General features: G+C 52.0%; 2 protein-coding genes across 2 annotated transcripts in view; one reads left to right on the forward strand and one right to left on the reverse strand.

Moving 5' to 3' along the window:
- LOC102379374 (putative cation exchanger C521.04c) overlaps positions 1–4,990 on the forward strand; it is an 18,486-nt gene extending 13,496 nt beyond the window's left edge. The window contains 8 exon segments of the mRNA XM_014523764.2: positions 1–99; positions 175–212; positions 784–896; positions 1,527–1,675; positions 2,002–2,096; positions 2,946–3,024; positions 3,691–3,799; positions 4,360–4,990. The exon segment at positions 1–99 is cut by the window's left edge and continues 9 nt beyond it. Coding sequence (XP_014379250.2) covers positions 1–99; positions 175–212; positions 784–896; positions 1,527–1,675; positions 2,002–2,096; positions 2,946–3,024; positions 3,691–3,799; positions 4,360–4,433 — 756 coding nt within the window. The 3' untranslated portion in view covers positions 4,434–4,990.
- A 7,678-nt stretch (positions 4,991–12,668) lies between these two features.
- The window catches only part of KLHDC10 (kelch domain containing 10), a gene marked incomplete at its 5' end in the record, with an annotated part of 32,955 nt that continues 32,527 nt past the window's right edge, over positions 12,669–13,096 (reverse strand). The window contains one exon of the mRNA XM_025213489.1: positions 12,669–12,963. The remainder of the gene's footprint in view (positions 12,964–13,096) is intronic.

Consider the following 13,096-nt stretch of genomic DNA (forward strand, 5'->3'; position numbering starts at 1 on the left):
TTCTCCAAAGTCTATGGGAGGCTGGTTTGTGGCGAATGCCAGAACATCTCACACAACCCCCTGGGGCACTACCTGTGCCAGAACTGCCACTTTGACCTGGTAAGTTGAATGGGGAGCAGCAAGGTGTGTTGTCATGTCATTTCCCCCTCCCCTGACTCCTGGTTTTTCTTGCAGATGGCAAACAACGGCACCCTCTACTACAGCCATGTTCAGTAAGTGCCCACGAGCATGGAGGATCTGGTGGGCAGTGGGGAGGGCAGTCCTACCAGATCCAGGAGGCAGCTGCTTGCGCAGCTCTGCTCCAAGGCTTGTCGAAGCACCAGCAACACTGGGCTCCCCCCTTGGGCTTGGTGCCCGGGAGAAGACCCCATGGGCTTTGCACAGACCTATGGTTTCCACAGGACTGCCCCCTTCCTTGCACTGCTGCGGACGGTGCTGGCTGCCCCCACACACGCTTGCCTTTGTCGCTGCTGTGCCCAGCACTGGCCTGCAGCATCCCCTTGCTGGGCCTGCTCTGAGCCGTGTGCTCCCCGTGATGCTGCGGTGCTGCTGCATCCGGTACCAGCCTTGCCTTGATGGCCGAGTCGTCTGGGGGACTCTGAAGGACCAGTGCTGGGTCCAGCCTGTGACCTCTCCTTGCTGCCAAGATGGGTCTGGGGTGAAAGGGATGCTCCTAGCCCACGGTGAAGCCGAGGCTCTGGTTTAGGATGCTGGGAGCCGGCTGCCCCCACCCTGGAGCGGTTTGTTTTTCTGGGGCTCTGTCTAGCGCGTGATGTGTTGCAGGCCCCTGGTGTACACGGTGTCACTCCTGCTCCCGGCTGCCTACCTCATCGGTCTCTGCTTCACTCTGAAGACTCACTGCCACATCTACGACATTCACATCAGCGACTGCCACAGTAAGTCCCTGCCAGGGCAGTCTGGGCTTCCCCCAGCCCCATGCAGAGGGCGGCCGTGTGCTCCCGGGACTGGCCGGTGCCTGGGGACAAGACTGGTTCTTGGCTCCATCTGTGGGTGAGATGCTTAACCCTGTTAGTTTAAGTAGAGCCCCTCTACAGGGAGGGGAAATGGACGGCTCCCCTCCTGCAGCTAATGATGGGGATAAAACTAGCTGGCCTGGGGTGAGGGGGCACTAGAGGATATAATGCATGAGCTGCGGGGGGGAATTCTTCTGCCCTCTTTCCCCTCCCACCCCAGCAGCAAGGAACAGGAAACTTGGCATGAGCCAGCTTGGATAGGAGAGGGGATTTGACTGGCATCCCTGTGCTGAGAGCTTGGGTAGGGCATGGGTGATGCCACTGCAGTTCTGGTTGTTCAGCTCCTGGAGCAGAAGTCTAGCTGCCCCATCCAGGCCTGACCCTGGGGTACAAGCTGGTACCGATGGGGCTGCTGGCTGGGTGCGCACACTCCCACGGCCAAAGGGAGGTGAGCAGATGGATGCCACCATGACACAATCTCCTGGCTGAGCCCAGGGGTGACTTTTTGAGACCCATCCTGGATCACTTGCTTCCTTGCTCTTTTTCCCCCAGTGCCTGGTCACCATCACAGTGCCGTGGTCCACTGGTCCCGCTGGAGGGCCCTGGTCATCCTCCTGCTCTCCACCTTGTGCATGTCTGCCTGCGCCGACCTGGCCACGGAGCACATCAGCCCCATCCTCACCAGTTCCACCGTGTCTCAGGTAAGGAGCCGTCTGGCACTGAACCACCCTCTGTGGATCCCAGTCGGAGGATGCTGTGATACCCAGGCTTGAGGCTTGCACCAAATCTTGCCTCCAACAACCAGGCCGCTGCTGCTGTCCCAAGGGTTGCACACAATGAGCCTTGCAAGGCTGGAATCGAGCAGTGTCCCTGTCACGACTTGCTTGGCTGTATGAGCCAGCTGCCAGATCTGCAGTGGCTCTTCCCCCATCAGGAATATATTCAGAGCTCTATCAATGCGCGGGAGGGGACGGGTACCCGCTGGCTCTGTCTTGGCTAACTCTCTTGCTCTGTCCCCTCTCCACAGTACTTCATTGGGGTGACTGTCCTGGCCATGGTGCCAGAGCTCCCAGAGATAGTCAACGGGATCCAGTTTGCCCTGCAGAACAACCTGAGCTTGAGGTGAGTGCCCAAGGCTGAGCCTGGTCTGGCTCTTGCAGCCTGTATGAAATAGCTGAGACCTGTCTGCTACTAGACAAGCAGAGGCTGAACCACACACCCTAGATGGATGCCCAGCTCTCTGAGGTACAGCATAATGCTGGATGCTCTTGGAGCTGCTCCTAGCTTGGGTTGAAGTGGGGGCATTGATCTGCCCCAACTCATCCCTTCCTGCTTGACTGTATGTTGGAGGTATCTAGCTCTCCATGGGGCACCTGCCTCGGATAAGCTCCTTGAGGAGCTATCTGTGCTTTGCATGGGCCTGGTTCCTCCCTCGAGTGCTAATAGGCAGTATGTGGATGCTGAGTCGAAGACTGCCGCTGAGCCTGCTTTTGGAGAGGATCTGGGAAGGACCCATGGGCCTGGCATGAGGCACTACTGAGCACATTGCCAGAGCCACGTCGGGGTGGAGAGGGCATCTTTGGGCACTTGCCTTTGCTGGGAGGAAGGCACTTGAAGTTCAGCACTTGCATGGCTAAGGTGCCTGTGTTGATGGGTCCTGTGCCCAGAGATGTGGCCACTACAGCATCCAGGGAATGGGACGAGTGCAGTCTCCTGCTGCTGGGCTCTGTCAAACCCTTGTGCTGTCCCATACAGGAAGGGAATGAAGCTTTGTGGATTTGGGGCCCTCTTCTCTCCCTCTCCGCAGCCATCACGGACTGCCTAAAGCAAATGAAACATGACCCAAAGCTGGTCTGTATTCAAGACCAGTGAAATGCCAGCACCCTAGTCCAACAGTGTGGAGGGGGGGAAGGTAGCAAGGGTGTGCAGACTTGTGTACATTTGTGTGTAGTGACTGTCTTCTCTGCCTAGCATCGAGATCGGGAACTGCATCGCTGTCCAAGTCTGCATGCTCCAGATCCCCATCCTGGTGCTCTTCACTATCTTCTATGTGAGTCATGAAGCTGGAGCCAGAGCAGGGCACTGGACTGATGTTGTGGTGTCACCTGCTCTGCACAGGCCATGGAGCCTGGGAGCAAAGCCCCTGAGGCTGCAGGTGCCCATGGGACAACTGGCCAGTGGTGTTGTCTAGCGCTGGTGAAAGATACTGGGCTGCATGGTCTCTTGTAGAGCAGCAGCAGGTGAGGGCAAGGTGGGGCTCCCCACTGACACCTCTGTTGGAAGGATGACCGCTGTTCTCCAGTCTCCCACACAACTGTCTAGCTGGACAACACAATTGGAGGACTTGCTAACTTTTAATGCCCTCAAATTGTTTTAAAGGGCCTCAGCTAGAATGCAGACGGGTGATGCTTGTAGCTGCAGGCACCTCTTCCTCCGAATCGGGGTGGAAAAAGTCTCTTCCTTGGCCTCCTTGAGACCTGAGGAAACCAGGCTGCAGGAGCTCATGTCGAACGCTGAGGGGTTTGGGTTGGAGATCTCCTCCTCCACTGTGCCCAGCTCTGCTCATCTGTCATCTTCCACTTGCCGTGGGTGGGCAGAGAACGGAGACGGGCTGGGTTTGTTCCTCTGAACTTGCGGCGATGCTGACTTTTGAATCCTTGCTGAGCACACCATTGCTGGCAGCCAAGGAGACTAACTGCTCTCTGCCCTCCCACAGCCCACTGGTTTCATACTGGTCTTCAGTGACCTCCACGTCTATGCCAGCATGTTCAGTGTGGTCCTCATGAACTACATCTTCATGGATGGCAAGTGTGACTACTTCCAAGGTAACAGCCCTCTCCTTCATGGTGTCCTAGTGCTTCCAGCTCCTTTTCAGCCTTTTTTTTTTTTACTAATACTCAAGATTTCCTTCAGTGCCCCAGGCCTGATAACACAATGCTGTACTTGTTTGGGGTTTTTTTTGAAGACTTAACCTACAAATGCTCCTTGATCTAAACTGATTTGGCTTTTCTTGCTTGCTAAAAGATGAATTGGATTACCCAGCTACAAACCAGATCTGCCTCCTTTTTTTTTAAATCGGTAGACTGCAGAACTTTAATCCCAGCTAACCATGTCAATCATGGTAGAGAGCAGCTCTTTCAGCAGACGGGTACCATCTGACCTGGTATCGTCTGCCTCGCAAATGGGCTTTCACTGGTACTTGTAGATACAAGGCACAAAAGTTAGTGATCCGGGTCTGGATCCTACACCAAGCAAACTGGCTTCTCCACCACAGGTCCATCTAGTGAAATAATATATCAGCCTGTCGGAGGCGGAGGCTTTCCCCGGGAAAGGATGGGATCCTGTCACCTTCCACTCCTAACCATTGCTGTTCTCTCTTCCCTAGGTACAGTCCTGGTGATGGTCTACTTCATCCTCCTAGCTGTGTATTTCTTTGCTCCGTCCCCTGCTGGCTGCTGAGGCCTGTCTCCACTGGACCTTGTCTCCAGATCTCCTGGAGTTGGCTTCTCTCCAAAAGTTTGCTCAGGGATTTTCCTGGTCTGGTTTTAACTAAAACACAGAGGAAAGCTGAAGAACCTGCCACCAGAGGTTTTAGTCTCTACTGGGAATTGGGCATTGGGAAAAGGGCATTTTGAGTGCCCGAACTGCCCATCTTCTGAACCCAAGATGGAGCCTCAAAGCCCAAGCACTTGCATACGGTATTGGTGGCGGCGGCGGCAGCAGCACACTTGAGCTGTGCATGGAGAAACGCACATGAGCTCAAGTTCCTAAAACCCAGAAGATGTCTACCTTTTTAGGCTCTTAAGGATGGACTGCTCCCTGCTCAGGGCTGTGCTCTCCAAGGAGATGTCTGGAAAGACCCATATGTCCTAGCAGGACGAAGGTGGCATCATGGACATGGGGACCTGAAACTAACACTGGCCTGTAGAAATGACGCACAAGGGTGTTTTGTTACTTGAAAAGCACCGAGTGGTTTTTTTCCAACTGTTCTCATTAAAGCAATTTTGTACGAACAAGGAATGGGTCTGCTCCTTTTGAACAAGGGCTCTGCAATTGGCTGCCTCCAGGGGCCGGGGCTCTAGCCGGTGACTTTTATCTTATGGAGGTTTTTCTTCCATAATTGCTCTGTGGAAATACTGGTCCTTGTGCATCTGGCAGGCTACAGCCATGCTTGGGGAGTGACGAACACTGGAGGTGATGCACTCTGCACAGAGTGGTGGAGTAGATGGAGATAGTGGGAGACTTCATCTGGATCCCTAATATTTAATGAAGGTGGAATAGGGAAGGGAACAGTGTGTGGGAGGGGGAGGCTTTTATCCAAAAGTCCTCACTTTGTTGCCAGCCTCCAAGTAGCTGCTCACTGCACACCCTGTGCTGAGAGCTATTTGGAGCATGTGCTACTACTGGCTAGTAAAGGGTAGTCGAGAGCTACTGGGCTACTGAACCACCCACTAGCTGTAGCACTAAAAATTTAAACCTTTGACTCTCTCGTCTCTGCAGGCTCTCTGCTGACTCCCAAGAGGAGGTTGTACCTGGCTTGTAATTTGTAGCTGTTAGGGTCGGAAGGGACCTTCAATAGATCGAGTCTGACCCCCTGCCCTGGGTAGGAAAGAGCGCTGGGGTCAGATGACTCCTCTGTAACGTGCTCCTTTGTATTGGACAAGTATCAGAAACTAGGCTATGTCCTCCAATTAGGCACCAAGTTGAAGCATCTGCTATCTAGCTACTCCCATGTCTCCCTGCAGTTTACAATAAGCTTGTTCTACTAGAGCCATACTGTCCCTGGATCTGACTCTCTCAGCTCTTGTAAATCCAGGCAACCAAAAACCGGCTGGTGTTCTTAGGACCTGGCTGTCCCTAAGGAAATGTTTTTTTGGTGCCCAATTAGTAGCTGCAGTTGCTTAAGAGCTCCAATACATGTGGCAAAGTTGCTCCTTCCAAAAACAGGCTGTCTCTTCCTCGGAGCATAAGCCATCCTTGTAGAAGTTCAGTATGTAGTAAAAGGGAGGTGGGGTAAGGCAGCGTTCAACCAGGTGGAGCAGGAGTGGGGAGAAGGTGGGTGGTGAATAGAACTAGATGGTGGACAAGTGACCAAAAGTAGCCATCGGTGACAGGTTGCATGTGTTCAGCACTAGGTGCCCGAGAGGATGCAAGTACTTTGGGCTTGCAATCTGCTAACGCTGTCTTGAATCTGCAGAATGCTCTTAACTTGTCCTACATCCCCCAAAAATGGGGATGGGGGTGCATCTTGCTTGTGGATGGGCAATGATTTGGATATCTTGGCTGTACCTGCCCATACTACTACAGTGCACAGCTTGTTTCTGGGTCATGGCCTTTTTGTGATGACCCATAGGTCCTCTAGACCATCGAGCCTTAATCTCCAGCTTGGTCTCCCAGTCCTCAGGCCAACAGATGCTGCTTAAAGTTTAATTCCTACAGTAGTTTTTTTTGCTGTAGCACTAAGACAGTAATGACAGCAAGGCCTGCTCCTGACTGCAGTCACTGTGCAAGTGCCTAAAGATCCTGTTTTCACTGACTTGTAGTCTCTTCTAGGGGTGGTGCTAGCAGCCCTAGCTTAAGATTGGGCTAGAAGGGAGGCTTATAGCACTAAACCTGGTATCTGAGTGCAAGGGCTTCTAGGTTGCAGGACCCAGGAGGATGGTGCTTGCTTCCCATGCTGTGGGTTACCTCAACTCCCCCACTAACAGCAAAAATACAGGCTGTGCCTCATGCTAAGTGACTGCAGGGGAAGAAATGCCAAATGGTGCATACAAGGCCACAGGCTCCTCTAAGGGGAGTTCTCTATCTGGTGCTGGGAGTTAGATTTATCCTTGTCCTGGTCAAGCTAAGGGTGAGACAAGTCACAGTATGGCTGAGATCTCCATTGAGGCTCTGGGCATCCTAGCTAGATCTTGCTAATCCATCCAGGTCCTGCTGAGTGGCTGGGGAGTACCAGCTTTGAGCTTGGAAAGGCCAGTCACAAAGTGGAATAAATTATCCTAGCAGCAAGCTCTGCTCAGGATAAAAATGTGCCTGCTTCCACACCACCTTCTCTCCTTGGTTTTTGCTAATAACCCCAAGATGTTCAAACAGCAGCCAGTACCTCCAGGACTACCTTCTCTAAGCAAGTAGGAGCCTGCACCCAGCTTAAATGCAATGCTCTGCAGCTGTATAGTTTGCTAGCTCTCTTGAGCCAGGAGGAAATCTGGAGTGAGCACAAAGCTGGGGTAGGTCCTGCTGGAAGAGCTAAACCTGTACGGGGGGTGGGAGGGACACACTAGAAGTCCTGAGTGAAACTCTAGCTTTGTTCATGCCTATCAGCTTGACTAAAGGGCAAAGGTAGCCTAGCATCCTCCACCCACCAGGGCAGGTGGCCCCTTTAGACTAACCCAAGTGACTGGGAGATGGAAGCTCTTGTAGCCAGCAACCTACTTCATCAGATAAATGTCTGACACAGTAGGCTGTTACCTTCCAAAAGTTCAGGACCTTCTGAACCAGTTATTTTGGAAAAGGCCACCCTGCCCTACAGCCTACCCTTGCTAACCCCTTCCGCACCTAGAGACTCAGTCAAGAGCGTAAGCAGGGTAAGGGCAAGATCAAATATTTCCCAAAAATCAGACCAGGACTTGCCTTTGGTGAGCTTAAGCTCCCCTCTTGGAAAGGAGCCAACAGCATCTGCAATCCAGGAACTGTCCCCAAGCCAGACTAACAAGCTTTGCCTGTTTCCCTTATGGACTTACAGGAGCATTGGAGGTGTGAGAACTGCTTGCTCCCTCGGCAGTAATGTGGTGGTTGAAGATGGGCTACCTGTGTTTATTTGCATACCACACAGCTTTCTCCCAAAAAATAGCCTTCCAGAACAGGGCTTCTCTCTCAAACCAGGAAGCTGAATTTTCTACTCGGAATAGAAGCATGGAGACACTGCAAGATGCCTGCTGCTGCTTTCTCTCCTCTTCCCTCCAGCAGCTACATGGAGGGAGGGACCGAGTTGAACAGGGCTAGAGCAAGGGTGGGGTACAGGGGTATGATCACTTACTTTAAAAACTACTAGCAACAACAGTGGCATTCTTATCCATGTAGTTTTGAGAGTCAATTAGCATCATGACTCATTATAATCTACCTGAATCCTGCTACTTGTTCTTCACTCCAGAGGTGGTGGTAACCTACCTAATCAAACTATCCTTTTTCCAGCAATTTTGCTCTGTTATCTACCCCGTGTCTCCTCCTCTTTCACAATCCTAGTAACTAGTTTTAGCTCATCTCAAAATCCTAGCTCCATCCATGGAGTCCAGTCTTCAGCAGCAGTTGCAGTTTCAGCTTTTTGCTAAGCAGCCAAGAGCTTAGTTCTTGTTCTTTCATCCATCTTCCCAAAAACAAGGTGCACGTCTTATTTGGGGGGTGTGGGAATGAGAAAAGGCAGTATTCTCTCAGTAGCCGCAGGGGACAGACGAGGAGCAATGGTCTTAAACAGTACCAGGCGAAACTTAGTTGGAGACATAGGCACCGACTTCTATTTTTGCCAGGGAGGCTTAAGATGATGGGCATGTGGAAAGTTTTATGCATTTCAGGTGACAGCTCTTTCCAAGGAGGCCCTCGCATACTCAGCTCTTCTAGCTGCAGATTAGGAAGAAGTTTCTCACTATGAGGGTGGTCAGGCATTTGAACAGACCACCTGGAGAGGCTGTGGAATCGCCATCCTTGGATGTGTTTAAGAGCACATTGGACAGACACAAGGCTGGGATGGTTTAATTAGGGATGATCTGGTCCTTAGCAGTAGGTTGGCTTACAGGTGACCTCCTGGGTCACCTGTAAGGGGATGGCAGGGTCCCTTCCAATGCTACCATCTTATAATACTTGCTCAGGTGCGATCTGGCAGCTGTGGGCTTCTGTATCACTCCGTAAGTGGGTTTAGAAACTTCCTCTTCTCATTAAACACAGCTGCTCTGTTCCTATGAGGCTGCTGGGTTGACCAACAGCCTTGGTAGAGACCAAACCTCCACACCACAAAGGACCAGAGGCAAGGGAAGAGGTGCAGAAACAAGGTACGTGATCTGGACAGGTTTATTCATCAGAGCTTTAAAAAAAACAAAAACAAAAAAACAAAAAAAAAGGGGGAACAGCCAAAAACACTGACAAGGTACATAAATACAGGCCAGCACATCCGTGCAGCTCACAGCCCTCCGCCCACCCCTGCACGGCTCCACACAGGATTCAGTCGCACAAAAAGAGAGAGAGAGAGAGGCAGATCGAGAAAGGACATCCACCAGCGACAGCATGCACAGACTCCCACACCACGCATGTGCACAGGACGTGACTTATGGACCGAAAGTAAGGCAAGCATGGAGTTTCGCCCCACCCCCTCCCCACCTCCTAAAAAAAGGGCACTCGCAGAGCAGGCTTTTCCTATTATCCAAGCAAGCTTCTGCTCGGACTTTGTATCCCTACGTGAATAGCACTAGAGCGTTGTCCCGTGCATCTGCCCGCGGCTTCCAGGGACTAGACCGAATGCTGCAGCAGAGGACCTGAACTTGGGTCTGGGAAGCACCCTGACACCAAGCTGAGCTGTTCTTGCCTCACCCATGAACCATATTCACATTAGAGGGTCAATATATGGTGACCAGCCCTTGAAAGGGCTAGAAGTGGCTGGGACGTTTCATCCACAGGGCAGAGTCAGAGGTGAGATTTGAATCGGCTGCTGCTCTGAACTTAGGCAGGAAAAGGGCATTTGGGTTGGTACAGTGATCCCTTCACAGCTGCACACGAGATGACTGCCCTCCCCGTTCAGCACAGTGACTTGAGGGCACCGGCATGAGGAGCAAAGGAACAGCTGCTAGTGGATCTGCGATGGATCTGAAACCACCCGGCTGGAGTCTGAAGGGATGACACGCGCAAGGCATTGCTCCCTGGTCCCCAGGGAGCCCCCGGCAGGGTGTACAGGGCATGGGGAGACGGCTCTGAGAACAGGCTGGCCATGCTGTCGCTCCAGCACCATTTCTTGCAGAATTAATTTAGTCACCAAAAAAGGCAAAATGCTGCAGTCGTTACTTAGCACCTCAGAGAAGGTGAGGGGGAAAGAAGAGATGTGATATTGTTTTCTTCAGCAATAGCAAAGCTAAGGAGCCTCTCGGCGATGTGCTGCCAGAAGCTGAAATTGGTAAGGAGCCAACTCATCTGCTGAGATTACACCTCCCAGCAGTAGCAAAACCAGGCTCTGAAACAACAAGATGGGGAAAGGCACTTCCCTAGGAAGGAGAGGTAAAGCTTAGGCTGTTCTCCGCAGCATGTAGCGGTGACGTGAGCCCCCCTCTGTGCGACGCCCAGCCTGCGGAGCCCGCAGCCTTCGGCATCAGTCTCTTCCCTAAGGCGACGAGACTCACTGCTCCGCCTTTCATCGGATACCCCACACGTATCCGAAAGCAGTTCTGTGACCAGCAGCAGCAGGTGGGTCCTCAAAAGAGGTGCTATGAGCCAGAGAGGCACAATTTCCAAACGGAGTCGAGAAAGTTTGTTCAGCCATGAAGCCGGAGAGTTCAAGCCTCTGTTTTCCTTGTAACAGGGGCAGCGGAGTGGAAGAACAGCGACCCAGGGAGCCAACTGCTGATGTGAATTCAGGGCATCCTCTCTTCCTAAGCCAGCCTGCATGCAGGGAGGCTTTGCTGTTTAAACACACGCCTCACCTCTCCAAAAAAGCTGCGTGCTGAGAGGCCACGGGGAGCCGGAGCAGGGAAAAGAACTGGTAGAAGCAAACAGATGTTTTCTGCCCATTGAAATTGGGTCAGAAGACACCCAAGAATATCACACACCCCACGAAGGATCAGAGGGGTGGCCAACTGAAGACGATCACTATGAAGCTCTTATGCTGCCTGTCAGATCACATATATATAGTGATATTTGATGTTTAGTCTTGGGATTATGATTAAAGCTTGCTGGACGCCAAATCGGGCAAGCGGCCATGTTGAATCCCGAGATGCCCCGGTAAAGAATCATACGGGTAACGGGGGTGGGAGGGAACGCTGCTGGAGCTCTTGGAGACAGACTGGTATTTCAGCCATTAACCGTTACAACCGGGAGAGGTTTCCCTGCCAGGAGCTTGATTTTCCACAAGTCCCCTTTTATCAGAGAGACAAAAGCAGCTCATCTGAGCCATTCTCTTGCCTTTTCTTCTCCCTCAGAAGTGGGACAGCAGTGAGGTAATCCCACTGCTGTCCACAGCGTGTCCCAGAGCTCGGTAACACAAGATAGCACAGCTCAGGGGGCCAGTTCCTTGATTTCACCAACTCAGAGACAAGTTTGTTTTCACGTGCAGAATCGTTCCTGCTTCACTTGATCCGAGGGCTGAGGAGATGCAGGGAGAGCGACCAAAGTGTAAGGCGAGCAGACACAGCTGATGAAGGAGAGGATGAAACCAGTTCAATCCTGGAGTGGCTGAGCACACTCAGTTTCCGCTGAAGTCTCTGGAAGGGACAGACACTCGGCCGTTAGCAGGACTGGCCCCCGTGTGCTAGTGCAGGAGCACTTAATGAACCTAACTGTGCATCCAAGGGGCAGCGAGGACTTCCAACCCACTTCAACATAAAGCCATGTTTCACACTCCACCTGGACACGGTGAAGGCATCGTGCTTACAGTAGGGCACAGGCGCTGGCAGCAAAGGCTTTTGCAAGGCCGCACAAATGTGTTGCCTGAAGGATCAAGGCATGAATGACCCCCCTTGCAAACACTGGAATGAATGAATTCCAACCTAGAGAGTGCCCAAGAGGCCACTTAAGCCAAGAAGAGATTTGAGCAGGCGAGCACTGATGTAGAGCTCCTCCTCACCATTTATCCCCAAAAGATGCAGCCCAGCACTTGAGCAGCAAGGGGATGCGGGAAGGAAGAGGCTGCACTTTTGTAAGTCAGCCACTCATGCAAGGTTAGGCCAAAAGGCACAGGTTCAGCGTGGACGTTGCACCAAGAGAAAAGACGGTAGCCATTAGATTAAGGCCAACAGGGAACCATCGGATGGCTGAGAGCAGCTAAGCGTCTCTCTAGCTCTCCAGCCTGAGGATCACGCTACACACAGTGAGCAGACTTGCTCGTTAGAAAACCCACCAGAAGCTCAGGAACTGAGGGCTCACCTGACTCCTAGCTGTACACACACTCTCAGCAGACATCAGCAGCATCTGGCAGACACTTCGGATGCTGTAGCTTAGATCAGAACCAGGAGAGAGGCTAGAAAATGTAAAGAAGCAGCCATGCAGATGTGCCCTCCACCCACGAAAACTGCCCACTGAGGGCCTCCTCTCACCGCTGAACAGAGGCGGCAAGAAAGAAACGTGGAAACATTGTGGGTCTAAATGCCGATCGTCATCGTCACACAACACTAGCACGGTCCACCATCACCACAGGTGAGAAGCACATGGGAGACATCAAGCCTGTCATGGCTGAGCAGCCTTCAAGTGGCACTGAACTTTTCCTTGCTAGTATAATGGAAGGGACAGGGACAACACAAAAACAAAGAGCAAGCAGCAGCAGGCTTTGGAGTTGCAAGGGCCCAAAGGACAACGCGGTTGAAAAGGAGCCATCCTTTGTTTTGCCTTGGAAAGAAGAAGCTATATTATATATTTAAAACTGACCATGGGAAAGAGCTTGGTACCTCTGGCATGCCGGGCAATAAGTGACCCCTAATGAGCAAAGCTGCGAGCCTGATGCAGATCAACTGTATGAATTTGCTACTACGATTTATTTGCCTCTACAGTAACATCTTAAAAGGAAAATATAAAAGCGCCCCATTCCACTCTCAGGGGGAGGGAAGGGGTGGGTGGCAGGGAGTTATTTGGGAAAGCTAATTAAAAAGGCACTTAAAAATGGTCGAAAATTGTTTTGTTCAAACCCAGGATCCGCCAAACTCAGGTGCTCCAGTTTCGAGGGCCGGGCGTTTGCATTCTCTAGAGCCAGGTTCCACGGTGAGGTCGGAACAAGAGACCCAGAAGTGCGACGTTTCTTCCTTTCCTGCATTTGGAGGAAGGCAAACACGATTCACAGCAAAGGACAAACAATATGTCTCCCCACCAATTTTGAAAACAGCATTACATTTCCCGGGAAGGCAGATGCACTGATTTCCTAGCTCTTCAGAAAATGGACA

This window comes from Alligator sinensis, unplaced genomic scaffold (assembly GCF_000455745.1).
Source record: "Alligator sinensis unplaced genomic scaffold, ASM45574v1 scaffold888_1, whole genome shotgun sequence".
Taxonomy (NCBI): domain Eukaryota; kingdom Metazoa; phylum Chordata; order Crocodylia; family Alligatoridae; genus Alligator; species Alligator sinensis.